This window comes from Grus americana, unplaced genomic scaffold (assembly GCF_028858705.1).
Source record: "Grus americana isolate bGruAme1 unplaced genomic scaffold, bGruAme1.mat scaffold_683, whole genome shotgun sequence".
Classification (NCBI taxonomy): Eukaryota; Metazoa; Chordata; class Aves; order Gruiformes; family Gruidae; genus Grus; species Grus americana.
Genome location: NW_026561902.1, coordinates 1 through 27,591, shown reverse-complemented (window position 1 = coordinate 27,591; position 27,591 = coordinate 1). Strand labels below are relative to the sequence as shown.

The 27,591-nt window shown below is 46.8% G+C and overlaps 1 protein-coding gene across 5 annotated transcripts in view; it reads left to right on the top strand.

The window, feature by feature from the left end:
* Positions 1-27,469, top strand: part of LOC129200914 (collagen alpha-3(VI) chain-like) — a 36,435-nt gene extending 8,966 nt beyond the window's left edge. The window contains exons 4-35 of one of the 5 annotated variants that reach the window (XM_054812163.1): positions 1,251-1,817; positions 4,505-5,122; positions 6,282-6,881; positions 7,563-8,165; positions 8,570-9,172; positions 10,388-10,734; positions 11,139-11,217; positions 11,569-11,714; positions 13,123-13,215; positions 13,647-13,700; positions 14,685-14,756; positions 15,713-15,739; positions 15,851-15,895; positions 15,994-16,047; positions 16,214-16,276; positions 16,658-16,723; positions 17,412-17,465; positions 18,098-18,133; positions 18,622-18,684; positions 19,005-19,067; positions 19,785-19,847; positions 20,487-20,549; positions 21,354-21,404; positions 21,953-21,988; positions 22,094-22,156; positions 22,304-22,366; positions 23,027-23,059; positions 23,169-23,217; positions 23,503-23,996; positions 24,636-24,735; positions 25,233-25,931; positions 27,195-27,469. In XM_054812163.1, coding sequence (XP_054668138.1) covers positions 1,251-1,817; positions 4,505-5,122; positions 6,282-6,881; positions 7,563-8,165; positions 8,570-9,172; positions 10,388-10,734; positions 11,139-11,217; positions 11,569-11,714; positions 13,123-13,215; positions 13,647-13,700; positions 14,685-14,756; positions 15,713-15,739; positions 15,851-15,895; positions 15,994-16,047; positions 16,214-16,276; positions 16,658-16,723; positions 17,412-17,465; positions 18,098-18,133; positions 18,622-18,684; positions 19,005-19,067; positions 19,785-19,847; positions 20,487-20,549; positions 21,354-21,404; positions 21,953-21,988; positions 22,094-22,156; positions 22,304-22,366; positions 23,027-23,059; positions 23,169-23,217; positions 23,503-23,996; positions 24,636-24,735; positions 25,233-25,931; positions 27,195-27,307 — 6,080 coding nt within the window. In that variant the 3' untranslated portion in view covers positions 27,308-27,469. Of the gene's footprint in view, positions 1-1,250; positions 1,818-4,501; positions 5,123-6,281; positions 6,882-7,562; positions 8,166-8,569; positions 9,173-10,387; positions 10,735-11,138; positions 11,218-11,568; positions 11,715-13,122; positions 13,216-13,646; positions 13,701-14,684; positions 14,757-15,712; positions 15,740-15,850; positions 15,896-15,993; positions 16,048-16,213; positions 16,277-16,657; positions 16,724-17,411; positions 17,466-18,097; positions 18,134-18,621; positions 18,685-19,004; positions 19,068-19,784; positions 19,848-20,486; positions 20,550-21,353; positions 21,405-21,952; positions 21,989-22,093; positions 22,157-22,303; positions 22,367-23,026; positions 23,060-23,168; positions 23,218-23,313; positions 23,454-23,502; positions 23,997-24,635; positions 24,736-25,232; positions 25,932-27,194 lie in introns of those variants that run through there. The other 4 variants (XM_054812164.1, XM_054812162.1, XM_054812165.1 and 1 more) reach the window with 4 other exon arrangements.
* Positions 27,470-27,591: the final 122 nt, after the last annotated feature.

Below are 27,591 nucleotides of genomic sequence, written 5' to 3'. Positions count from 1 at the left end.
GACTGTTTGTTCCAAATGTACGCCTTCACGTCTGTCCAAGGCCCTGAGTCATCAGAATGGTTAGGGCTGCGCTTAACCTTCAATATGTGGCTTGACGCTGGCAGCTCTTAATTTTGCTCAAGTCATTGCTAGCACACTACAAAGACAGCAGAATTTTAAGTTTTTTGGACCAAAGGAGGATCTGAGTGAGTCTATGTCCACTGGTCACTCAGGGCTTCCCTCTCTGTTGCAATAATAATGTCACAGCCTGTAAATGCATCACCTGCAATAGCTCAGGACATGAGAACAAGGACTTTTGGCCTCAAGGAGTGGTGCTGGAAGGTTAAAGTTGTGCCAAAGAGCACAGAGGAGCAGAGGTCTAGCCAGGTACAGGTGGCTGAATCCTTCTCTAGAGCCATTTTGACAAAGTGCTGTTACCAGGCTGTCAAGGAAGCTGAATTTGACTCCGTATATTCAAAGTTATCCTCCAACATTAAACCCGAAAGACGTTGGCAAGTTTAACCTTTTTTAAACAGGTATTTACTCACTAATTCCCTTACTGTGGCTATGTGCATGCGAAGACATAAGAACAACCAGGATTGTTTAGTATGGAAAGGAGACCATTAAGGTTAATATGAAAGATGTTAAGACACACAGATATGAGATGCTTGGTTTTGCCTTGGATATTCAATGAGATTAAAAGGGCATCAAATGGAAATGGGTAAAAGGCTTTTTCTCCTCCCAAAGTCGTAACCCACTTATGGATTTCGATGCTCCTTGTGATGCAACTGGGAGAAGTACTTTAAGAGAATTCAGAAAATGCTTTGTGTGTGTATGTATGTATGAACTAATGTCTATTTGTTATCTACCGAGCCTTTAAATAGAAAAAAACCCCAGTCCTCCACTGCTGTTGTACTTCATGCCTATATTATCGGCATATTGCTAGACCATAAACATCACTGGCCTAATCTGAAACAGACAATTTATGATATGACTGATATGATGCGATACAATATATGATATGACTATCTGGTGCCTGAATTTACTGAGTCTTAGGATAGATGTGTCCTTGCTTCCCCTTCTTCCTCAGATAAATAAGTCAAAGGTACTGTTTAGTCCTGTAACTTTTGAATACTTTGGTAAATGAAAATCACTTGCTTTACATATTGAAACCCAGCTAATTTGCAGAGAAGTTTCTAGGATGACGTTTAAGAAGAAAAATGCCTTCATATCTCTTTTTTCCCCTCTTTTCATTTGTGAATTTATTCTAGAAAGCAAGAAAGATATTTTATTCCTGATTGATGGCTCAGCCAACCTCTTGGGTAGCTTTCCTGCCGTCCGGGACTTTGTACACAAAGTCATTTCTGACCTGAACGTGGGTCCCGATGCCACACGAGTAGCTGTAGCTCAATTCAGTGACACCATCCAAGTGGAATTTGACTTTACCGAACTCCCATCTAAGCAAGACATGCTTCTCAAAGTGAAAAGGATGAAGATAAAAACCGGGAAGCAACTGAACATTGGAGCTGCACTAGATGAAGCTATAAGACGGCTGTTTGTGAAGGAAGCTGGAAGCAGGATTGAAGAAGGGGTTCCTCAGTTTTTGGTCCTCCTTGCTGCTGGGAGATCAACCGATGATGTGGAGCAACCATCAGATGCTCTGAAGCAAGCTGGAGTTGTGACCTTTGCTATCAAAGCCAAAAATGCCGACCCCGTAGAGCTGGAAAGGATCGTTTACGCCCCGCAATTCATTCTGAACGTCGACTCCCTCTCTCGGATTTCAGAGCTTCAGCCAAACATAGTCAACCTGTTGAAAACTATCCAGCTTCAGCCAACAGGTACAGGGACCCCCGGGGTTTCCAAGAGGCTGAAAGACATCACTTACATGCCCCCCTCAGTTTGGTAATTGGGGCAATTTGGTCTGGTGGTGTTTAAAACAATTATGTAGAAACTGCTATTGTACTTGGATTTTCCTCTGATCAGACCCTGATACAACAAAGCGTTAAGGTCCAAACTGAATTTTAAAGATGAGTAAGGAAAAAGCCTTTTGTTCAGCTGCAAGAGCTGCAGTAGGTGCTGTTACCAATGTGTAAAACATGGTACAAATCTGAAATAAGAGAGTTGTTGCCCCAGAGATCTTGCATAAATTCACGTGCGATGCTGGGCAAAGGCTTGTCTCGATTTCTCTTTCCATCCTTCCTTTTCTGGAGGAGTGGTAGGGAGTAAGGAGCACTGCAGCGCGCTGGATTCACTCTTGCTCCGTTATTTCTTACGGGATATGACAGCAGTTTCTACGTTTTGTACCTACGCATCAATAAATTAGATGCTCTTGACTCAGTTACCGTTACAAGCTCAGTAGATGAGTATGGATTAATTGAAGAATAATAATTAAAATAATAAAACTAATCACACAGCCACAATGAGAAATTAATACTGCCATACTGGAAATTATGCATGTCCGGCTGTGTGATTTCCTGAGGCAGCCCTAATTTGAGAATTAACCTGTCTCCCAACAGCAGGTGGGATAAGGAAAAGTGTAATAACATCCACGTCATCTCTCTGTAAAAGTCCTGGGCAGATGGACTTAGAATCATAGAAACATAAAAAAGAAACAGGGCTGGAAGGGATCTCAGGGTGCCATCCACTACATACCCTTGTCCCCAACAGGACCTTCTTGTCCAGAACCAGCTGACATTGGTCTAATCTATTCCAAAAACCCTTCAGTGGAAGAGATTTCCCAGCCTCCATAATCAATCTGTTCAATTGCTTTTATCTGTATCCAGTAGATGCTTTTCCTTAATGTCAAACCTCTGCCGCCTTAGTCATAGTTTAAGACTTTTACATATCCTTCAACTCAAGAAGGATACAGATGTCAGGTCATTCCTGTGTCTTGTGTGACAGCCTTTCATTTACTTTAACCCTGCCATGTACATCTTGTCTTGGTCCTCATGTCACCAACTGTGTACCCAGCTCATTCAATCTTTCCTTGTAGTTCTTGTAGGTTTTCTACCTTTTCATCCTTGTGTCTCCAACATCAGCCTACTCCAAATAACCAGAGCATAGCAATGGGGGGCCCTGGTCATCTCTTACCCCATCCTTTCCATGTGGAGTCATTGCCCTTCCTGTATTTGTGCAGCTTCTGCCTCAACACAGACCAGTGCAACTAGTGCTCTTGAATTGCAGCCTCCCTTTTCAGACCATTTCTGTCTTGTCAAGGTCATTTTGAATCCCTTTGACCACCAAGTACTGTGAATAATTGTGCTAATTGCTCACAAATAAATGCATCCACCTACTTTTCTTAGTTTTCTTGGCTAAAAGAGAGCCATCTCATAAGAGTACCCATATTTTTTTTCTTCTTTATCTGCTACCCAGACACTTTTGATAGGACTCGTCCCCTGCTCCTGAACTTTAGAGGAAGTGTATGAAACTGGGATACACCAGGCAATGTCTGCTCCCTTTTTCCTACCTGTATTGCTCAACACAAGCTAAATTAATATTCCAGTCCTATGCATTAACCCACCAAGTTTCCAACATTCCTCTTAAATAATAAACTCGATCTGAAGTCTGCATTAAGACTTCAACTGCCCTTGTTAACTCTTTATATGTCTAGCATTCACAAGCAGATATTTAAGATTTTCTTCAGAGCTCCTGCTTGTCACACTTGACCCCTCTCTAAACAAGCCAACGGCACTTTGGGAGATGCCGTCCATCCATTGCTGTGTTTGAAAGCCAGTGATGTTTTCTGCTTGGCTGAACCAAACCTTTGCAATTCTGTTAGTCAATAGCAGAATGTGTCAACAATTCTCCGATCTTTGACATTTCACAGTCTTGGTTGTTTGTTTTTTGTGTGGGGTTTTTTGTTTTTTTTTTTTAAAGAATGGTCACAATGAGCATTTTTTGTGCTTGAAGTTAGTAAAAAAAATAAAAAAAAATAAGTGTCTAGCATTTTAGAAAAGCATTTCAGAATTTTCAGTTGGATGTCCTTTTCAGCAAATTCTTATATTGTCTGAGTATGTGCAGGATTATTTATTTCGAAGTTCAGTGATGCCTCAGAAAAGCTTGTCTCTCCTTCTCTTCACTGGCTCCATGTGAGCACCCTCTCTGCAGTATGCCATTTCATGCAGAAACTCAGTTTTCTCTGGGAGCAAAAGATCCCCGATGCCCCAGACTCCTGTTGCATATTGCAAAGCCATGTGCCCCTTGGGAGCAGATGGCTTCTCCCAGCCTCAGGTAGGAGATGGCACCCAGAGTCCTTTGGCACCCTGTTTCCTATGGGTCTATGATTCTATGACTCGGTGGGTAAGGCATGGCATGTGTTGCACTGCGATTTCCACCAACTTCCACCATCTGCCTCTTCACCAGGGATTGCATACGATGGCAGAGGAACCGAACCACCCATCCTCACACCTCACTTTCCCCTCCCCAACCTTTGTACTCCTTCAGTTCAATGTAGGCGGAGAATAATAATCGCTGCAAAAGAGAATCTCACTTATTCCCCCCTACCCTTACTTGTCTCAAACAGTAGTTGAGAGAGGTGAGAAGAAGGATGTGGTGTTTCTAATCGATGGCTCGGATGGTGTCAGAAGAGGTTTCCCTCTACTGAAGACCTTTGTTCAAAGAGTTGTTGAAAGCCTGGATATCGGTCGTGACAAGGTCCGTGTCGCCGTCGCACAGTACAGCAACGTCATACAACCCGAGTTCTTACTTGACACCCACGAAGACAAAGCAGATCTCATCAACGCCATCCAGGAGCTGAAGATTATGGGAGGATCTCCTCTGAACACTGGAGCAGCCCTCGACTATCTCATCAAGAACGTGTTCACGGTGTCAAGCGGCAGCAGGATAGCGGAGGGTGTCCCGCAGTTCCTGATTCTGCTGACCGCTGACAGGTCCCAGGATGACGTGAGGAGGCCCTCGGTGGTCCTGAAGACGAGTGGAACGGTGCCCTTCGGCATCGGGATCGGAAATGCCGACCTCACAGAGCTACAGACGATTTCCTTCCTCCCAGATTTTGCTATCTCTGTTCCTGACTTCAGCCAGCTGGATACGGTGCAGCAGGTCGTCTCGAACAGAGTCATCCGGCTGACCAAGAAAGAGATAGAGTCACTTGCCCCTGACCTGGTTTTTACATCACCCAGCCCAGGTGAGAAGATGTTTGTGTCTGCACCGAGAGCCAGCGGCAAAATATGATGTTTAGTAACATCATGGTTGCAACACAAACTGAAAAAATAAAAAATGGTCACGGCTAAGACTCCAAGTCCATCTTGGTCTCACTGTTGATGTATTTTTTTGATGTACGTACCTAAGGTTGGTCGGAGCTGCGTAATTCAGCTGAGCCACCTTTAAGCCCAGTTCATCAAGGTGGTCCATGTTGTATCTACATGGAAGACCCACAAAGTGAATGCTACGACCTTAATCTTATTTTAAGTTGATAGATTTTTAAGTCCGTGCTATTCCTCCTGGAAGGAAAATTGCGTCATTTAGATGATACGGGGAAACCTTCACACCACTATAAATCAAGGTCAGCTTTCTGCTAAATGTAAGACCTGCTGGTATGTCTTACATTTGCAACGCTTATTCACTGGGGGAAGGGAAACTGGAAGCAGGCATCAGGAAAAGGATCAGAACTTCCATTACTGGTCTCGCTCGGAATGAAATCCAGCCAGCGTATGCCTGGGATGAAGGGTACCCACCCCAGATCAGTCCCTTTGAAGCCCACCATCCTATTCTATCTGTTCCTTCCCTTCAGAGCCAGACTGCTTTCCTCCATCCTCATTTATCAGTGTGACAGTGATAATTCAGGCTCTGACCTGAATTACCACTGCAGAAAACACTTTATTAGGAAGCAAAATGTCATCCTGAAAAGGCAGAAGCGGAAAGAATATTAGGATAGAAGTTGTCCTAGAGGACAAAGCCAAGGAAAGAGGGGTGGTACTGAGTGTAAAACAACCCAAGGCTGTCTGACAACCTGCTCTGAGTAAGGAGCAACACCAGGCTATGTTTCCTTGGGTGGAGAGCCCACAAGGAATTATTGTTCCAGGTTTCTCCTACTCCCTCTTGCTTCCTTTGCTCTGGAAGTTGCTGTTATTGCACTGCCTGAGGATGTGCCTAGCAGACTGGTCCTGTCTCTGGGTTGAACCCAGGGCTCCCTGCTGGGGCTCCCAGGAGATATCACAGCCAACAAAACAATGAGCATCCTCCCTGTGGCCAAAGGCATGGGCCAGTGATGTAGACGATCAGCTTAGCTGCTCCCCATGAGCAATGCCTGATGCAACCTCTGACTGCTGCCTTCTTTCCTGCAGTGGGCGTGAAGAGAGATGTCGTTTTCATGGTTGACGGTTCCCGCTACGCTGCCCAGGAGTTCTACCTTGTCCGCGATCTCATTGAGAGGATAGTGAACAACCTGGACGTGGGTTTTGACACCACCAGGATTTCAGTGGTCCAGTTCAGTGAGCATCCCCACGTGGAGTTCCTGCTCAACGCCCACTCCACCAAGGATGAGGTGCAGAGCGCCGTGAGTCGGCTGCGGCCGCAGGGAGGGCAGCAGGTGAACGTGGGGGAGGCCCTTGAGTTTGTGGCAAAAACCATCTTCACCCGGCCCTCCGGGAGCCGCATAGAGGAGGGCGTCCCTCAGTTTTTGATCATCCTCTCCTCCCGCAAGTCTGATGATGACTTAGAGTACCCATCACTCCAAGTCAAACAAGTAGGGGTGGCACCTATGGTGGTAGCGAAGAACATGGATCCTGAGGAGATGATACAGATTTCCCTTAGTCCCGATTATGTGTTCCAAGTCTCCAGCTTCCAGGAACTGCCCAGCCTCGAGCAGAAGTTGCTGACTCCTATTGAAACCCTGACTGGAGACCAAATCAGACGGCTGCTGGGAGATGTGCAACTCCCTGTAGGTAAGGATCTGTCAATACCGACTGCCTCTGTGCTGCTATTCAAGTAAATGTTGCCCAAATATGTAAATAACTTTCCATCCTTTCTCTCTAAACTGAAGTTTTCCTTAGTTAAAAGCAAAGGTGTAGCACATGTGCAGCTTTAGGAGGAAACTTTTAGATACGTGGAAATGCTACCCAAGTACGTAAATACATTATAACTTTTGATTCTCAAGTCAAATACCTAAATATGTTACACCATAGAATCATAGAATGGTTTGGGTTGGAAGGGACCTCAAAGATCATCTAGTTCCAACCCCCCTGCCATGGGCAGGGACCTAAATTTTGATTTTCAAGTCAAATACTGCCTATTCCCATTTGGCAGCTCTCTAGGTAAGTGACATAAATCTGGGGCAAAATGAAGCTGGAAAAAATGACAAATCCGGAGAAGAGTGTTACTCAATGAAACAGATAAGGCTCTGCGTAGTGCATGTGTTGAATATTAGGCAGACTGACAACACACACATGCACACTTGCACACAAGCCCTGTTGGAGAGGCTCCCAATAGCACCATGCCTAAAGTTTGCTAAAATATGCCACACGATTTTACATCACACGAGAGCAGATAGCACAGAAATCCTCCAGCAAAGCCTAAGCAAAGACTTTGGCACACAAATAATTTCTTCCATCTTTGCTTCCCTGCAGATACTTTTGGTGATGAAAAGGACGTAGTCTTCCTTATTGACAGCTCTGACAGCGTTAGGCCAGACGGGCTTGCTCACATTCGGGATTTCATCAGCAGAATTGTTCAGCAGCTGGAAGTTGGGCCAAACAAAGTGCGAATCGGCGTGGTGCAGTTCAGCAACAACGTCTTCCCTGAGTTCTACCTGAAGACCCACAAGTCCAAAAACGCCGTCCTGCAAGCCATCCGCCGCTTGAGGCTTAGAGGGGGGTCCCCCGTGAACGCTGGCAAAGCCCTAGACTATGTGGTAAAGAACTACTTCATCAAGTCTGCGGGGAGCAGGATAGAAGAGGGAGTGCCCCAGCACCTAGTTGTCATCCTTGGAGACCGGTCCCAGGATGACGTGAACAGGCCTGCTAACGTGATCACTTCAACGAGCATTAAACCTCTGGGTGTCGGAGCTCGGAACGTGGACAGGGGCCAGCTGCAGGTCATTACCAATGACCCTGAGCGCGTGCTTGTGGTACAGGACTTCACGGGACTCCAAACTTTAGAAAAGAAGGTGCAGAGTATTCTTGAAGAGCTTCCGATACCTACAACAGAAACCCCTGGAATTTTAGGACCTGGTAAGACTGCTGTTCATCCTGTAGACTTTTCTGGACAGAGCACAGATAGAATTTATATAATGTGAAAATGATTCTATAATAACACCTTTTGATTCCCAACCGTTTAGTCACATTGCTTTAAAGAAGACTTTGAAGAAGATCTTTTTGACCATAGGAAAGAATAGAATTAAATTTGAAATGACACGCAGGTGTCTATCACAAAAACAAGTAATGTTGTATGAAGTGTAATAAATCTGTTGTATAAAACCTTTCTTCTTGTATGGATGTAAAATCATGCCAAAGGCTGATGAAACTAAAAAGATAGAAAGAAGAGAGAAACACAACACTACTGCACTAGGCATCTTAAATAATATAAATGACACAAACAATTATTACTAACTCTGTTTTCTTTGTAATCTTTCCAGGAGGCAAAAAACAGGCTGACATTGTGTTTCTGCTGGATGGCTCCATCAATCTGGGGAGAGATAACTTCCAAGAAGTTATCCAGTTTGTCTATTCTGTGGTGGATGCCATTTATAGGGATGGCGACTCTATCCAGGTAGGACTGGCCCAGTACAATTCAGATGTCACCGATGAGTTTTTCCTCAAGGACTATTCCACCAAACCTCAGATTTTAGATGCCATCAACAGAGTCATCTACAAAGGTGGCCGAGTGGCAAACACGGGCGCAGCCATCAAGCATATCCAGGCAAAACACTTTGTGAAGGAGGCCGGCAGCCGAATCGACCAGAGGGTGCCCCAGATCGCCTTCATCGTCACGGGTGGGAAGTCCACGGATGATGGGCCGAGTGCCTCCTTGGAAATCGCAAAGAAAGGTGTCAAGGTGTTCGCGGTCGGTGTGAGAAACATTGACCTGAAGGAAGTCAGCAGGCTGGCCAGCGAGAGTGCCACGAGTTTCAGAGCGTCCACAGCCCAGGAGCTGTCTGAGCTGAACGAGCAGGTCCTGGTTACGTTGGAAGCTGCTATGGAAGAGAAATTGTGCCCAGGAACGACAGACGTTACAAGAGGTAAGCACAATCCTTTTGTAATGTGCTCAGGTCATTCCCGAGGGTGGCTTTTAATATCCAACATGTTTTGATAGACTTGTCCAGCCTGCTCTTGTGCTTTGCCTGTAGCCTGAGGTGCAGCATGGGCTCAAACCTCCTCCGGGAGCATGGTGGTAGGCTGCAAGCCTTCGGTATGACAGCTGCCTGTTGGTGTGCTTCAGCAGCCTGTGAACGACTGTATCGTCACCACAGAGGTGCCATGGTGGTGGAAGAATTTCAGATATGACAGGCAGGCACTCAATCACTGACCCCCTACTAACCGCATCGGAGGGGGTCCTTTAATTAGCTGCCTTTGGACTAAGTCTCGCTACCTTCCTCTCCAGATGTGTAGGTAGCATGTTGGTAGACCAACCTGTTTAGTGCCAAAACGAAAAGCGATGGTCCTTGTTTTGCCTGCTGCATTTGTAACAAGCTAATTGGACTCCTTGGCCGTTCAGTCCCCGACACACACGATGTGATGGAAATCAAAATTTCTTTTGCCAGATCATCCAGGGTGCCCAGTTGATCTTGTGACGGGTATATGAGAAAAAGCTAGGGCAAGGGTGGTTGTATTTTAAGGAAAAATTGCCTTAAGAAGGAATCCCATGATTTGGCTACTTCAGAAGCCAAGCAAAGGGAGTTGGGGTGAGTAAGCGACCTGGTATTGCTGTCGGACCAGACTCCCTGCAGCTAGTTTAACTTACTGCAGTACGGCAAATCCTTCTCCCAGCACAACTGGCCGTGGCTCAGCCCTCTGGCTTTTGAGCAGAGGCGTCTCCTGTACCTCTGGAGAAGCTGAAGGAAAAAAAAAATTAAATTAATAAAAAGCAGATTTTCCCACATTATCATTGCTAGGATGAAAGGAAGCCTGAGGCACTTGTGTATCAAAAGGTGGCAGCTCTCGATGCAGAGAATATCTTCTTTAACTACTGATAGAATAACTAGAAAGGTCATTACTTGAAAAGCAATGGTTGTATTGCTCAATGGTGACGCTCTCTCCTCTCTCCTCTCTCCTCTCTCCTCTCTCCTCTCTCCTCTCTCCTCTCTCCTCTCTCTCCTCTCTCCTCTCTCCTCTCTCCTCTCTCCTCTCTCCTCTCTCCTCTCTCCTCTCTCCTCTCTCCTCTCTCCTCTCTCCTCTCTCCTCTCTCCTCTCTCCTCTCTCCTCTCTCTTCTTCTCTTTCTGCATTTCCCTTTCAGATTGTGACTTAGATGTCATACTTGGCTTTGATGTCACGGATGTTGGGCCTGGTCAAAATATATTTAATTCCCAGCGAGGTCTGGAATCCAGAGTCGAGTCCGTGCTGAACAGAATAACGCAGATGCAGAAGATCAGCTGCACCGGCAACCAGGCACCCAACGTTAGGGTGGCCATCATGGCCCAGGCTCGGGGGGGACCCGTGGAGGGACTGGACTTCTCAGAGTACCAGCCTGAGCTCTTCGAGAGGTTTCAAGGCATGCGCACCCGCGGGCCCTATTTTCTCACGGCGGATACACTGAGGTCCTACCTGAACAAATTCAGATCTGCACCCTCCAGCAGCACCAAGGTTAGTCAAAACCGAGGCCGCTGGGATGGCGTTGGCCAGGAAAGCTTACTTCTGGTGTATTTTAGTTGACAAAGCAACTGCAAATTCATAAAAAATGAAATAAATAAATATATTCATGAAATTAAAAAAATTGTTGCAGCCAGTGCCCATGAGCACTGCTTGGCTGCAAACTATTGCTTTCTAGATTTTCCCTGTTCGTGCTCTAGGAACAAACGCCCGCGTGGTATGATGTACTGAAATCTGGCACAGAAGCGCAAAGCTTCGTGGCCTGGAAAGGGCGTAGCAATTCCCCCATCTCCTCTCGGATGAAACGTCCCTTGGAAGAAGGCCTTTCAGGTTGCACGTTGGTTGTGTTTCACATCTGAAATATTCTGGGTGCTGACATAAATTTGTTTCTCTCCCAGGTCATAATCCATTTTACTGATGGTGCAGATGACTCGATAGATCAGCTGGAGGCTGCTTCGTCCACTTTGCATACAGAAGGTAACTTTTTTTACTCTTCCAGGCAGTGATTATAGTCCATGTTAACATGTGGCCCCTTTTACCACCATTTCTCATGAATCCACCAGCTTTTGATAGTTATGAATAAGGATTTCATGATTTCTACATGCACTTGCTGCTCTTCATTACCTTCCTGTGATACTTAGCTGCCTGCTGGCACCTAAGCGTGTGGGTAACCTGCACTGAATGCGCTTAAAGATGCTTGTTCTCGATTAAATAAGCTCCGTTTGCAGTCAAAGAGGCGGATAACGACCCATCCTTAGAGGAGGATGTGCAAGCTGCGCAGAGCACCTCACCCCATCACAAACCCCTTCTGCTTCCTCCCCCTCCCAGGTGTCAACGCTCTCATCTTCGTCGGGCTGGACCGAGTGAGCAATTTTGACAAAGTGATGCAGCTGGAGTTTGGTCGTGGGTTCACCTACAACAGACCGCTCAGAGTTAATCTGCTGGACTTGGATTTCGAGCTGGCAGAGCAGCTCGTAAGTAACTTGGCGCAGGCAGCACTGCCGTGTAATGCTGGAGGAAAGCCGACGGTTGGATCTCCTGCGGGGCCGAGCCGTGGCTGAATTTACACCCTCTTGGCTCTGATCCTCTCCCCTCCCTACCTCACGTCAGTTCTTTTTGCAGATGCCACAGCAAATAAAGTTAAGAGTCATGGCGCTGCCTGGTCTCGTACCGCTTCTGGAGAAGCCCTACTCCAGCCGAGGCCACAGCGCATGGCATTAGGTCGAACGGGATGGGATAAGATACCATCGAAAACTGCCATGCCAAAAAGCCCGCACTCTGCATCTATTTATGCTGTTGGGTGGTTTGGGTTTTTTTAACTTTATGGGTAATGCACTGTCATGCTTCGTCAGTACTAAATCTCTTGCAGAAGCACTGCTTTCTAGGTTTCTTTCCCCACGTTGATACGCTGCCTGTATTCCAGACATGCTTTTAACAGATGGAGGAGTTTTCCCTTCTTCTCCATAGATTTACTTCCCTCCTATGTATGTACTCCCTCTCAAGTTCGTTGAGTTAATTTGCTATCAATCCCGGTAATGTCCAAGTCCTCCCAACTCCACATCTGCGACCAGCATCGTTAGGCTTCTTTTTCAGCAGGTTTAGTAAGACCGGGCTTAACCACTTATCCCCATGTTAACCTTGCCGGGCCCTTCTCTGCAAATCAAAGTGCAGCCACTTGGGAGTGAACCTTGGGTTTTGGAATAAAAGCTAGTCTTCAGCCCATCCCCACGTAATTCAGTTGTCTAGGAAAATCCTTTCAAAACATAAATGTGCAAAGCTGGCAGGAAACATTTGCAGCCAGCAATGTACTTGGCAAAGAAAGCGATTTTTTTTTTTTTTTTCTTGCGGATGATGCAAAACCAAGCTGTGATTTCTCTGAATCCATATCTTTCCTTTTTTCCTTCTTTTTCCTCTTTTGCTGTGTGTTCTCAAATTGTTCTTCGCCTGCGGGTTGCTGGTGAGCTACTCAGTGCAATGACTTCCTCATGGCCTGTCCCACAAACTGGATTTGTTTCTTTGGAGATGAGATTGCTTTCTTCAGTGACAAGACCTGCTCTTGGGACTGATCTCCTACTAAATGTCCCCTACAGCTTCTGCCCCGCTCCGTCCCCCATTTAAACCTTTGCCTCTGATGTCCATACACAAAAGATAACGTTGACTGCTGCTTCCTAACCATGCAACCTAACCAGTCTGCCAACGTGCACCTCCTTCTCCTGCTGTCAGGGCTGTTTCAAGGCAGAGAGACCCCAAAATGTGGCTAGACCAACTTTGTGCTCAGTGCAGGAGCAATTGCACAGACCTGAAGACTTGCAGGAGTTATGATGTTGGGGCTCTGCCCGGTTTCTAACAGCTTCCCGTTGTGTCATGTGCGTTTTGCTGCAGGACACCATCGCAGAGAGGACGTGCTGCAAGGTCCCATGCAAGTGCTCGGGGCAGAGAGGGGACAGAGGCGTGCCGGGCCCCATAGGACCAAAGGTAGGTCATTTCATCTGAGGATGAAGGGTCCCAGCACAAGGCCAGTGTCCACCACAGTGGTCATGGGTGGGTGACGTGTAGGCTGCACACTGGGTGATGCTAATGGGGAGGTCATCTCCACTTACCCTGCCATGGAAAACTGGCCCTGGGCCATGCACAGTGGTTGAGAGCTGCTCTTCTTCCTTTTCCTCGCAGCCTCTGCGTTGTAAAAGACAACCAAGAGGGCAGGGATGAGTGGCTGGAAGGAGGGGGTGAAGAGTCTTGTGAAACAGTTTGTGGACATCAAAAGGAGATGGTTTCTCTCATTAACTTGTTTACTCAGATGACCAAGCAGCTGCTTTGTGCAAATCCAGGGAAATCTTGAATATCAATTTAGAGGTAGATCACAGAACTATGAAAGAAATGCAGAAATCCTCTCTGTTGTCTTCTAGGGTGCCACGGGTGATCTTGGCTATGGAGGCTATCCTGGTGATGAAGGAGGACCGGTAAGTGATTGCCCTCGCTCTTCACGGTACTGCTCAAATTAGGGACCTCACCACAGTGAAGCATTTAGAGATTTTTTTCACTAAATATTTTCTGCTGGGGATGTGGGGATGGGTTAAACAAGAGAGCAAGCAGAACTTTTTGTCTCCTCCACCTGATGGCCTGAGTTGTTGGTCCCAGCTGCTCCTGGGACAAGGTTTGTAAGGAGCTCCTTGAGAGCTGGAGAAGGCAGGATGAGGGGAATAACTCCCATTATTTGATGTGACCCAGCTCTGTGCTCCTCCAAGGCAGGTGGGAATGTTTGCAGCAGGGTGACTATGAACACAATAAAGTCCCCAACTTCATTAGAGCTGCAGCCTATGCCAGAGTTATCCATATAAGGTACAGCTGAAGTTAGCCCAAGAAGGGGTGTTTCTATCCATCACAGTGGCAGACATGAGTCGCATGACTTCTTATTAGCACTGTTTCATCCAAACTCTTACTTCATGAATCCCACGTCACCCCTGGAATAAACAACTCCCCACGCATCACATCCAGGAGGTGAAGCTGAGGCCAAGGGGCTGGTGGTGCTCATCGCTTTTCCAATACCACAGGCAGGGGCCAAATGCTGCTGTCAGATATCGCGTGCAATGCAATGTTTTCCAGGGGCTTTAAGGTCAGGATGAGATTAAACATCTATGCAGAGCTCTGAGGGTTTCGACTTGTCATTTTATTTTTGGAGGAGAAGTTTTATAAAGCTCTTCCATAGCTGAGAGTTCGGGAGGGATGTTTCTCTCAGTGATGAAGACTTGCAGTGGGTCTCTACATGAGGAAGGTTGTGGGCAGGAGATGGTGGGGTGGCTGAGTGTTGGCCTTTCAAAACCTGATACTCTGTTTGCTCCTGTGGTTCCAAGCCGCCTCCTGCGCTTGCTGGTGCGTGCAGTTAGCTGAAGAAACACGCTTAGCAGGCAAACCCTGACCATTGCATTTTCCCCTCCATGCAACAGGGAGAGCGTGGACCGCCGGGTGTGAACGGGACACAGGGTTTCCAGGGATGTCCTGGGCACAGAGGAACCAAGGTATGTATGGAAGGAGCCTACATGGAGCAGACCCAGAGTCCAGCTGGCGGGAGTCCACTGAAGGCAACTCCTGCCGCTTTAGGAAGTCACGCAACCGCCACCAAGTCCACTTGGGTGGTGGTGTCCACCTGGCCAAGCACCAAGGCTTTCAGCAGATGTCGTGGCTTTAGTGTTGCTGTGAAGAGCAAAAGGGGCAGCCCAGGGACCCAGGCTCAATCTGCAGACAAGGCTGATTTATTTTCTGCAGTCTGGCTCTAGGGGAAAGATGTGAGAAGAGATGGATTTGTTCTTAAAACCAAGTGACGTGTGCGTGCCTTGGCCCAGAGATGGGACGGTGTGAGGGTGGAAATCTGCTTTTGGGGAGGAGGCAGAGAAGTGAGCCATGGCTGCTGCTTTATAGAGGGATCTTGAGCAAATGGTTCAGGACAGCAGTCGCACCACGAGCCAGAGAAGGTGGTGAAATGTATAATATTTATGGAGAATATTCAGCGACGTTAAGGGGATGTTTCCTACTATTTGCTCTGACCACAGGATCCTCTGGCAGGGAGCAGAGGAGTGCATGAACCAAGCCCATTAGTCGCAGCTGAGATACCGAGTCTCTTTAAAAAAGCTGTCCAGACTTGGACAAAGCCACTGAGACTGGATCTGGATTCATATAAAAATGGGTGCAGGAAGAAAAGAAAGTCAGTGGGAAAAGAGTTGTGGCTAAGGAGTAAGCTATTTTATTGGATCACCTGGCTAAAACCCACGATGCACATATTTCATCTTGGTATGAGTGTTGAGGAGGCAGCTGAAGAAGAGAAATAAGGGGCAGTTGGACCCTGGTGCAGCAAGCCCTGGGGTTACCCTGGTCCTGGCTCTGGGTCTGCCACCAAGCACGGCCCCCCCTTCCCCTCCGCTTCCCACAGCAATGAACCAGGCAAAAGCGGAGTAACTCCCTTTTCTGATCTCTTTAGGGCTCTCGGGGATTCCCAGGAGAGAAGGTATGGAGCTATTTCCTCATGCCACCGCGGTGAGCGTATGGACGCATCAGTATCCCCCTCCCCGTTCCCCTTTCCCTCGGTGAGCATTTGCCCCTCGCCTCTCTTCTGCAGGGAGAACTGGGAGAAATGGGTCTGGATGGCATTGATGGAGAAGAGGTCAGTCATTTAAATTGCTTTTCTCTTTATGACAAGATGCTTCAGTGGCAGGACCCCAAAAATGGCAAATACTCTTCTAAAATATTTTTCTTTTGTAGGGAGACAAGGGTTTGCCAGGCTCCTCTGGAGAGAAGGGATACTCGGGCAGAAGGGTAGGCTTTTATCACGTTCACGACGGGGTTAAATGATGGTGAAAAGGTGGATTTGAGCCAGGGGAGGGTGGAAAGCCATCACGTTCCCCTTGGGGCTGAGGACCATGGCAGAGATGCTTTCAGCAGGCAAGGGCTGCTCTTGCTAACTCTCGGTCTCTTCCCGCAGGGTGATAAGGGAGTTAAAGGCGAACGAGGAGAACGAGGTGACCGTGGGCTCCGCGGAGACCCGGTAAGTACTGCTGAGGCATCTTCTTGATTTTTCCACCCAATTTCCACCAGTCCTGGGGGGTGGAAGCATGCGCTCAGGCTTATTAAATGTCGCTGGACAGGGGCAGGTCCAGCGACAGAGCAAGGGCTCAGAGATGACGTGTGGGTGACACGCCTCTTGATACCAATCTGTCAATCACTGTTTCACTATATTAAAATCCCTCTTCCTCCCCTTTTTCAGTTTCCCAGTTGAAAAGCGGTGTCTGTCTGAAAACACCAATAATACTTCATCTAATTCAGTCAAAAAAGTGAGAAAAAAAAAAAAGTTGGTTCTGAGCTATAGCAGAGCAGTTTATGATGTCTGACTTTCATGTCCCACTTACACAGATGTTCCTCATTTCAGGGAGATTCAGGAGTTGATAATACTCAACGGGGATCCAGAGGCCAAAAGGGTGAAATCGGACCAATGGTAAAGTTTTCTTTGTTGTCTTTTTTTGGGTTTTTTTGTTTGTTTTTACAATAGGATGGGACAGGGAAAGTAAGAAAAAAGGATGCTGCCAAAAAGGTGAAAGTTTCTTAAACTCATCGTGCCTTGTCAGATGGAATATTTTTCCACTAGAAAATGTTGTTGTTTTGTAACCAAAATTTTTTCTGGGAAGATGTCAGTTTGGAAGATGTTTTGTGTAAAAAGTGCTTTTTTATTTATTATTATTATAATTTTACAATGCCTTTTGGGATATTGTCACTGAAAACAACTTTCCACTTGGAAATCACCTTCATGTGTTGTTGCGGGTCATATATAGAGAAATGTTTAGATGATATGAAATCTGAACATCCTGATTCACCTGAAACCTTTGGAAAAAACAACCCACACGCTCCTTGCAAAATTTCAAACGTCATTTGTTTTCATATCAGCTCAGAATAAAAATGTGTCTTAAAATGTCAGAAGACATTTCCCAAAGAATGGAATGTCGTCTTGCGCTAGCTCAGAAACTTGATGGAAAGTCTCTGCGTATTGTTAAAGCATTTCCACCGTTGCAGAATAACGAGTAACTTGTGTGAGAGTACGAAAGGACTTTTTTTTTTTTTTTTTTTTTTTTTTTGAGAACTGAACCTATTTTCCCAGGGCTCTCACTTGAGTTTTGCTTTTCCCTTAGGGAGAGCCAGGACTGGCGGGGCCGGAAGGACAAAACGGTGGAGTCGGGAGGAAGGTGAGCTGCCAAACCAGCAGTCAGCGGGGGCCGAGCTTAGATTGACAATAACTTTTCCCCTCCTGCCTTCCCATGTATTTTGTTTCACAAGCATCAGGAGTTCAACCTAAAAAAGAAAAAAAAAAAAAGAAAATAAAGTCAGCAAACCACCAGGCATTTTACTTTAAAAGTCTAATCCTGAATGTATTCTCATGCAAGTAAATCTGTGCTTAGATCAGTTGAGCTACATCTGATTTATTCTGGCATGTGCCTCGGCTGCTGGTTTTTTAAAAGGCAAAAACCAAGCTGGAGCTGGTGTAGCTGGGACGTCTGGGGACGCATTCCCTGCTGCTCAGCTGCCGCCTGGCCCTCGGGGCACGTGGCCCATGGACTGTGGCACACTCCTGCACGCGTGACGGAGCCACTCACCTATGTGGTGGAGTGTCGGGGGATGCGAGGAAGGAGAAAACATGCCCAAGTTGGATTTAAGAGAGCTGGCCACGTGGTTTTCACTCTCCATTTCTCCCCAGTAGTTTAGACTATCCAAATGTAATTTTGGACTGAGATAAGTGGCACTACACAGATCTAAAAGCAATAGAGAAATGTGTGCTTACATACTTGTGCAACAAGTCTCAATGTTTCTTCGTTCTCAGGGTATGACAGGACGAAGGGGAACGATAGGAGTTAAGGTAAGCGATGATGGGGACAACACCCGGGGCTCCCACCACCCCACCAGCCAAGACGGATGTGCCAAGAGAAGACACACGTGGGCTTTGCTCTTCCTCTGTCCTCCAAATTTCCCTCCTCCTCCTCCTCCGGCTCATCTCTGTGTACGCTCCTTGCTGGACTCGTGCAAAACCAGCCATCCACGTGCCTGGGGCTGTCTGTCCTCTGCAGCGTTCCCTGCTCAGATGCTTCGTCTCCGTGTGCTGCTGGAGCAGCGTAACGGAGCCAAAGCATAAAGGAGATTGATGCCTGTTGATTGCAGGAGGCAAACTACCCCACCAGTTCTGTGCTCGTTCTCTCCTATAACCATATTCTGCAATGAAATAACTGTTCTTCCCTGCTTTTTACGCAGCTGTAAAGCAGTTTTCCATGCCCTGAGATCTCCTTTCCCTCCCACGGTATTGACCACTTCCCCCCAGGCTAACCTGGTTGTCCTGTTTTGCACTTCAAGGGTACCAAGGGCTCGCTTGGTCAAGAGGGGCCGGCAGGAGAACAAGGCATGAGGGGCCCACAGGTCAGTGAGCTTACGGGACTGAGAAAGCAAAATAAATGTCTTCTCTCGTGATGTTGTTGCATTATTTCATCACAACTGCTCCCTCAAAGAGTCTCAGCAGCAAGCACTGTTGGGGCTTGGTTATTTTTGGGTGTGCTGCGGCCTGGCTGTCCTGCCCTGGGACATCAAGCCTGCCATTGCATTCGCACCACCCAAGTTGTGACATGTTTGAAAACCATCTCTTGGGTGCTGTAGTGTTTCTTCCCCGTGCGACCTCGTGTATCACTGGCGTGTTTCTGTCCGTGTGCTTTGACACAGTCTCTCCTTTTCTCCCCACGCAGGGTCCACCTGGCCAGCTCGGCACGCCAGGCATAAGAGGAGAGCAAGGCGTTCCTGGACCCCGGGTAAACCCTTCTGCTGCTTCTCAGCCATTGACCCAACTGCGCTCAGCAAGAACATCTCGCTGGGCTAATAAGATGCAGCTGATGTGTCTTCCTGTTTCCCTCTCTAGGGTTCTAACTCTGTTTCATTCTCTTATAATACTCTTTCAGTACAATCCTCCTCTCAGCTTACGTTAGAGATGTTTTGATTAAGAGTTACAAAAGATAGAGTTAAAAGCAACCATAAAGGAGTCAGGCCTTCAGCATTTGGCCCATTATGGTTTGCAATCTTAATTAAAGAACAACCCCGAGTGACTGGCAGAGCATCCTTCGTGATGTTTCAGTCTCTAATACCAGACCATGACCGTCTCATGTGCTTGCCGGGGGCCCCCCATCATTTATTTGTACCTCCTGCTGCCCGCCCCAGCAAGACTCATGGCCATAAAGCCAGACACATCTTGCATTTCCCCATCCTGAGTGGGACTTTGCCCCTCCTGCTTACACATTTCCTGGAGGGTTTCTCTGGGGACAATATAGGTTGCTGCTGATATTTGCATTTAGCTGACCTGGTCCTTCTGTTCTTCCCAACTGTGAACTACACGTCTGAATTTCCTAAGGTGCTTTGAGAGGCACCAGCCCTAGTAGTTAATACATGATTTCTACGGTCACCCAATCCCCTAGTTTCTGGCACCCAGTTTTATTGATACATCGCCAATGTGCCTCTCCTTGTTTCTGTTCCAGGCTGGTGGTGGACCACCAGGAGCCCCAGGAGAGCGGGGCAGGATCGGTCCCCTGGGACGAAAGGTATGTCTTCACAATCAAGGGGCATCAGCAACTAAGACAGCAATGAAAAGCTTCTGGATAGGAGTGAGCTAAAGTAATTACTGGAGATTAACATCCTGGAGTGAAATTAGCTTCTCTTCACTGGATTGCACAGTGTGGAGTAGAGCAAGGTCTGTGCTATTGTTGTTTCATTAGGCTCCCATTTCGTCGAACAGAGAAGCAAAATTAATTGAGTAACTGAGATTTCCAAGTAATTTTCCAGGGCAGATTCTCAGCCAATGCCCACATGGGAAGGTGGTTGTGCTGGATCTCTCCAGGTGGTTTTATCTCTCCAGATTCACACGCACTGTTTCATTTTCACGGCTCCTCCACTGCCCATTTGCACTGGCAAAATCTGCAGAGCTTGGGAGCTTTTACTTTTGCAGTGCTTACAAAAAGCAAACACCATTTCCCATTGCTCAGCTTTCTTGAAAACACTAAAGGTCCTACTAAAGACCAAGCACTTTGGTACTGTTGCTGGCTGTGTAGGTCCAGCCAAGACTTCCCGCTGCAGGGACCACAGCAGACTGGTCTATGTAAAGAAGCCAGTGCTGATGGGGTGGGAAAGGCTCAGTTGCCTGCAGTTTCAGCACATGCTTTAACAGATGCTCCTGTTTTCAGGGTGAGCCTGGAAACCTTGGACCCAAAGGGCCAAATGGACAGCAGGGCCCACGAGGAGAGATGGTAAGTGTGGCCACGCACTCATGCCTTTAAGGATGCTGGGCTGAACCCTTTCCAGCGGCAAACAGACCACAGCCCTTCGCAGAAGAGAACTTAGCTCCCTGTGGACTTTGCATCCTCCACAGTACAATAGGAGAGAGGAAAATCAGCCTTACGTCTTCTTCTGGCATGAGCATAGTTGGTAATGGTAGTCCCTTTGAGGAGGTGAATTATATTTACTCGAAAAGTGACTTGTAACATCTCAGAGATGAGTCTGAAGGGCAGAGGCTGTCCAGAAGATTATTAGCAAGGTGTAGCCCAGGGAGCAGGCATCCTGTATGGAGTTACTTGGCCTTGTCCTGGCTCATTGCATGAGGCATGGGTAGACACCCTGGTCAAAGGTAACCTAGAAAGAGGATGTGTAGACTAAGTGAGCCCTTTCATGGTGCCTGGTTCTCGTTACTCTCTATAGTGAGGGGCCAACTGAGGAAAAAAATGGTTTGCACAGAGTAAGGGAGGACAAGATTGGGTCAGAGCTGTAAGTACACCCCTAGCGTTGGCTGACCTGGGGAGTCTCCTCCTAACCTGCTTCCCGTTGCTGACTTCCATCTGGATTTTACACATTGTATGTATATGAGAAGCAAGTTTTAATTCAGATTTGTAGTTTTGGCATCACCTTTTTGTGCTTTTTTCCTGGCAATAATTTCATCTAAAGAAGGATTTCTCAAAGGCCTGTGGCATCAGTGGATTCTTTCTATTGATGTCGCTGTGAGGTTTAAGCTATTCATATATGACAGCGTATTAATAACCTTGGCTTTTCAATTTTAGGGTGATGATGGACGAGATGGAATTGGTGGCCCAGGTCCTAAAGGCAGAAAGGTAGGTGTTTGCTCAGCATGGCTATCTACTAACACGAGTTACCAAGGACAAGGAAGTATCCATGGTCTCCAATGCGGATGGGCAAGGGCAGAGCCTGGGTGAAGTCAGAGAGGCTTAATACAGGGGCAGAAATCAGCCCTTTGTGTACCCTGGTGAAAAAATCAAGCAGGGCTCTTCAAACCTTTCCCCTCTTCCTTTGTCTTGGTTTTGCCCATGTAAATCAGCTCCTCCAAGGAGGAGACACAGTGTTTTTGTACCTTTTAGCCAGAAAGCCCCATGAATGTCTGTGGGGCTTTGAAGACGATATGCCAGCATCTCTGGCAGCTCCTCTACAGTTGAAATTAGCCTTAGAGGAGCAGTCAGACCTTAAAAAGAGTAGATGTTTGCTTTCGTTAATCATATGAGGAACAAAATTGCAAAATGAATTTGCAGCGTCTCTCTCTCTTTTTCCTCCATTGTTTAATTCCTGAAGTTGCTACAGATCTGTCTGCAGAATCAGGTTCATTTTCTAAAACTCTATATTCAAATAAACCCTTATGTTGTTTCAGGGAGAACGTGGCTTCATAGGCTACGCAGGCCCCAAGGTACGGTGCAACCCGTGAGCTATACATTAATTTTCCAAGCAATGTAGCTGCTACCTATGGTCCTGTGCAGATTTAAAGCTACTATTTGTGTTTTTCCTCAACAAGGGTGGACCTGGTGACCGTGGTGGTGCTGGAGGCCCTGGCCCTAAAGGAAACAGAGGTCGCAGAGTAAGCTGGACGGTGACACAGTATTTCCCCTCTGCATGAACGGCCTGAGAAATGTGCTCATCTTTTCCCTCTGTTGACTCATGCTCCTGGGAGTCCTCCTGCAGATGTTCATGGAGAAGGATTTCTTTGTTCTCTCTCCCTCTCTAGGGAAATGCAGGAGATCCTGGGACACCTGGTCAGAAAGGAGAGGTTGGATACCCTGGACCATCCGTAAGTGTTCTTTGCATTTGGTGATGGAGCCTCTGGCCTCCCCTCTGGAGAGAGTCCTGATTGCCTCTCTGAGAAATGTAGTGGTCCCCATTAGTGCCGAGGATTGAAAAACATGCCCACCTCCATCTTCTGCTAATTTCAAGTTGAGCAAATTCATCTTTACTTGTCTTGGATGTGTCTCTAATTCCTAACTAGCTGTTTATCATTGATAAATAATCACTTGTGCTCAAACCGCAATGCACAACGGAAAGAAAAAGTCAAGAGAGAGGCTCTTACCAGGCACTAGAATTTCCCCAGGGCCATATGCCACTTAGAGATCCTTCTAGGAAGTTCTCAGCTCTTTATCATTTATCACTCCACACGGGATATGGTCCGTGACCATATCTGACTGGCACAGAGCATCCTAGAAAGGCCAAGAGGACTTGGCTTGCTTTGCATGTGAACCTAGAGCATCGTAAATATCCCTTTTGGGTTTGACCTCAGCTTGGTTTATTCCTCAGAGGGTAAAACGTTTCCCACTCTTGCTGGAAATACAACTGAAAACAGGCAGGTTTCCCCCTAGCTTCTGCACAACCCGTGGTTAAATAATCGTTCCAAATGGGTCCATGGGGCACCCTGAAAATGCACATTGCACTCAATTTTACTTTATTTTTCAAACAGGGACTTAAAGGCGATAAAGGAGAATCCAGAGATGTAAGTGTGGCATCATTTATCTCTTGTTTTGAAATACTCTTTTGTTGGCTGTGTCACATATCTCTTTTTTTTTTTCTTTCCCTTTCTCCTTCTCTTTTATTTTCTAAAGCAATGTGCGCTTGTGCGGAACATCAAAGACAAATGCCGTGAGTACACCAGTGCTTTGCTACTTCCCTGTCACTACCCTTGTATGTCCATCGTGTTACACAAATGGCACTAACCAAGCTGCTTTTTTCCCCCCCATTTTTCCACAGCTTGCTGCTATGGTAAGTCACCTTCAGTTCTTTAAACCTGTCGTGGTTTACCCCAATGTGACCGTGTGCCAGAATTTTTTTTTCTCCCCAGGTACGCGGTATGAATGATTTACTCCTGCCAAGGACATGGTCCTTGCACCTTGACAACTATTTGAGGCACTATTTGTTCCCAACATACGTTTCTGGCAGGTCCCAAGGAGTGTCCTGTCTTCCCAACTGAGCTGGCCTTCGCTATTGACACCTCCTCGGGCGTCGTGAGGGATGTTTTCAACAGGATGAAGCAAACCGTGCTCAGAGTGGTCAACAACTTAACCATTGCTGAGAGCAACTGTCCTCGGGGTGCCCGGGTAGCTCTGGTCACCTACAACAACGAGGTCACCACGGAGATCCGCTTTGCTGATGCCAGGAAGAAATCAAGCCTCCTCCAGCAGATCCAAAACTTCCAGGCGACCCTGACCACGAAGCCACGGAGCCTGGAGACCGCCATGTCCTTTGTGGCCAGGAATACCTTCAAGCGTGCCCGAAGTGGCTTCCTTATGAGGAAGGTGGCTGTCTTTTTCAGCAACGGGGACACGAGAGCCTCCCCACAGCTCAACGACGCCGTGCTGAAACTCTACGATGCTGGGGTCATGCCTGTGTTCCTCACCAGCAGGCAGGACCCAGTTCTCATCAGAGCTCTGGAGGTTGGGGTCATTCACCTTTTCTTTCATTTTCTGCTCATGACTTCAGTCTGGTTTGCCGGGGGGATTGATGGCGTTTGCTCCTACAGGCAGTGGTTGGCTTCCACAGGCCTTTCAAGTGCTTAGCGCTGAGAAAGCATTGCTGGTCATACTCATCCAGCATGTCTATTAGGAGAGAAATCCAAAATACAGTGTATGCTGTGAAACGCTACTGAGGCTATGATGAGTCATTTGTTTCCCAGACCATGGCTCCAGGGTGCCAGGTGTGGTATGAAACAGAAGAAAAGTTAGTCCACATAGCAAGAAAGGTCTCACAGAAAGGCAAAGAGCGGGAAGGTAGAAGTACATTGGCTTTGTTGGCTGAGGGAGAGTGGATGCACAGAGATTTAAAGCAACAAAAAAGCCCCAGACAAGCATTCTGAGTGCTGGTTCAAGTGCTTGACCTTTTTCTTGGAGTTTAGGTCTCTAAACTAGTTCCACTAAGTGACACCAGGGGCATTAGGTTACTCCAAATGGGATCCACCAAAAGTAGCATGCTGACTAGAGAATCTCTGAGTTGTGGATTGCCCTCCCCTACTTTGAGCTGAAGATAATAGAAGGTAGCACTACTAACACCGTGTTTTTCTGTTTGCATCTAACCAGATCAACAACACAGCGGTTGGACATGCAATTGTTCTTCCAGCCAGCGGAAGTCAGCTGAATGAAACTATCCAGAGGCTCTTGACTTGTCACATTTGTCTGGGTAAAGCATCCAATTTCTCCTCTAGACAGTGCCAAATTCTTTCGGTTGCATAGCAGTCAGTTGTTAGTGGTGTGGAAGGGAAGCCCAGTTGGGAGTCAGCCCTTCTGCTGCTGAAGACAAGGGATTCGTATTCCTAGGTTGAGCAGAAAACATTGGCGTTGTGAATGAGGCTCTCTGGGCATTCTCCACTTTGTAAAGAGAATCTCCTTTTCTGGCTGGTTCCCACTTTTGCAGCCCAAATACCAATAGCTAAATGCTGTAAAATATGGCCCTCTGCCATTTATGACAGAGTGCTTCAGGGATCCCTTTGGACAAAGGAGCCCATAAAAATACTAAATGTTTGACTGTGTTTTGGGATGAAATGACTTTGGTATCAAGTAACGGACCCGTGAATGTCCATGGCTTGATAGTATTTCATATGACAAGAGATTTTTACAATGACGAGGGAGGGTCATTTTGAGTTCCTCCAGGTGAAACCTACTGTATTTCTTCCCTAGATGTGTGTGACCCTGATCCCATCTGTGGTTTTGGTAGTCAGAGACCTGTATTTAGAGACAGAAGGGCAGCCCCAACAGATGTAGACACTGACATGGCCTTCATCATGGATAGCTCAGAGTCCACCACCCCTCTGCAGTTCAACGAGATGAAGAAGTACATTTCCCACCTCATAAGTAACCTGGAAATCAGCTCTGAGCCAAAAGTATCTCAGCACCATGCAAGAGTAGCGGTTCTCCAGCAAGCTCCTTATGAATACGAAACCAACTCAAGCTTCCCACCAGTAAAAACTGAGTTTTCGCTAACTGATTTTGGATCCAAAGAGAAGATCATTAATTACCTTCAGAACCAAATGACCCAGCTTCATGGCACAAGGGCTATGGGAAGTGCAATTGAACACACGATGGCTCATATTTTTGAAAGTGCACCAAACCCTCGGGATCTAAAAGTCATAGTTCTGATGATGACTGGAAAAGTGAATAAACAAGAACTTGAGTACCTGCAGAAGGTTGTTATTGATGCAAAATGCAAAGGGTACTTCTTTGTTGTCTTGGGCATTGGCAGCAAGGTGAATGCCAAGAATATCTATACCCTAGCTAATGAGCCAAGCGATGTGTTCTTCAAGCTGGTCCATAAACCAGGAGAGCTTCATGAAGAGCCCTTACTACGCTTTGGGAGACTGCTGCCATCTTTTATCAGAAGTAAGTAGAACATCCTGCAGCTAAAGTGTTATGGAAGGGGCAACATGTGACTTCAGAGGGATTAATCTGCCAGGTGTAGTCTACCTGCCTGCTGGTTGGGTGGGCTCTAGCCTGACTCTTTGGGCAGTGGGGCCCACTGAAGTTGGTCTGGTTTTATATGTTCTGTACTGTTTGGTCAGCTTGTTGCTGCTCATAGGCCTGCCTAGTTGAATACGTCTGGTTTTTGTTCACTTTGGCCTCCACAGCCCATCCCGTGCAGTCTGTCGGTCTGGCAAGTAGCGTTTGCACTTTGGTCTGGTTTGACTTGGTCTCCACGGGCTCACCTGTGGGATCTGACCTAATCCTGCTTGGCTTGCTGGTCACATCTGCAACAAGTCCCATAGGGTATGGTTCTGCTGGGGCACTTGGCCCTCTGCGGCCCAGCAGCCTGCTAGCACTCCCTCCGTGCTCCTTGAACAACCAGCAAATCTTTCTTCCCGACTTCAGCATAAACATCATGTCTAGAAGGCATTTGGATGGCTTAGGCTCTGATCTGGAGTTGCTGTATGTAGATTTAAGGACCAGATGAGCAGGATTTCCTTCTCAGGGATAAACAATACTGCTATGTTTGGGATGTGCAGATTGTGCCTTGAAAATTTGCATCTCAGATCCCCAGGCTGGATCTGCAGCTAGAGCCAGCTCCCGGAGATCCTAAACAGACCTGGCCAGCAAGGACAAGAAATGGGCCTTTTCTAGGAAAACTATTTTTATCAAAAAAATCCTGAAAACCAGTCTACTGGGCTAAGAAACCACTGGTTCAGGAATGTCTTGCACTAAATAGGAAGCAACCATGAGCACATCTTTCCCTGAAAATAAATGTTTAGATTTTCTCAGTATGCTTTTTCCACTTACTGCTTACAGGGGTCCTGGAAACTTCGAACACTTGGAAAAAAAAAAAAAATTAACTCTGTGGTTGGAAGTGCCTTGTTATAAGCAAGCTGTTTACATATAACAGACTAAGACATATAGCCCTCTGGCATCTTGTAGTTACTGCTCTCGTGTTTGTAAACCGGAATAACAAATCTCCCAGCCCAGGATGCTGCAGTAACCACGCCAAACATCACGAGATACTCCATAACTTTTATCAGAGCAAGCAAGGAGAGAAGTCTTTTTTTTTTTTTTTTTTTTTTTTTTAAATCAGGAAGAAATACATGTAATGTGGTGTTGGTAGGTAACCACCACCCTCGACGCCAGTGTTTAATGCCAGGCTCTCTCTGTCTGTAGGCGACTTTGCTTTCTACCTGTCTCCAGAGGTAAGGAAACAGTGCGAGTGGTTCCAGAGTGAGCAGCAAGCCAAGAGCCAGAGCCCCGGGCACACCAGGCACAAAGCAGTGTAAGTAGTGGTTTGTCTGCGAGAGAATGAGCTTTGCTAACAGCCTGTCTGGGGGAGAAGCACTCGTTTCCTGGTCCCTGTTTGGAAAAAGATAGAAAAAGCAACTTCAGTGATAACAATCAGGATTCTCAGCATGTTACCGGTTCCTTTAGTATCAAACCAGATATATCTGCTAGAAAGGGTAGACAAGTATGCGTGTAATTTTAAATTTGTGTTAAATTCCATATTTATATATGTATAAAGGATATGAAGGATGTATATGCTACTGTCATCATGCAGATCGTCAGG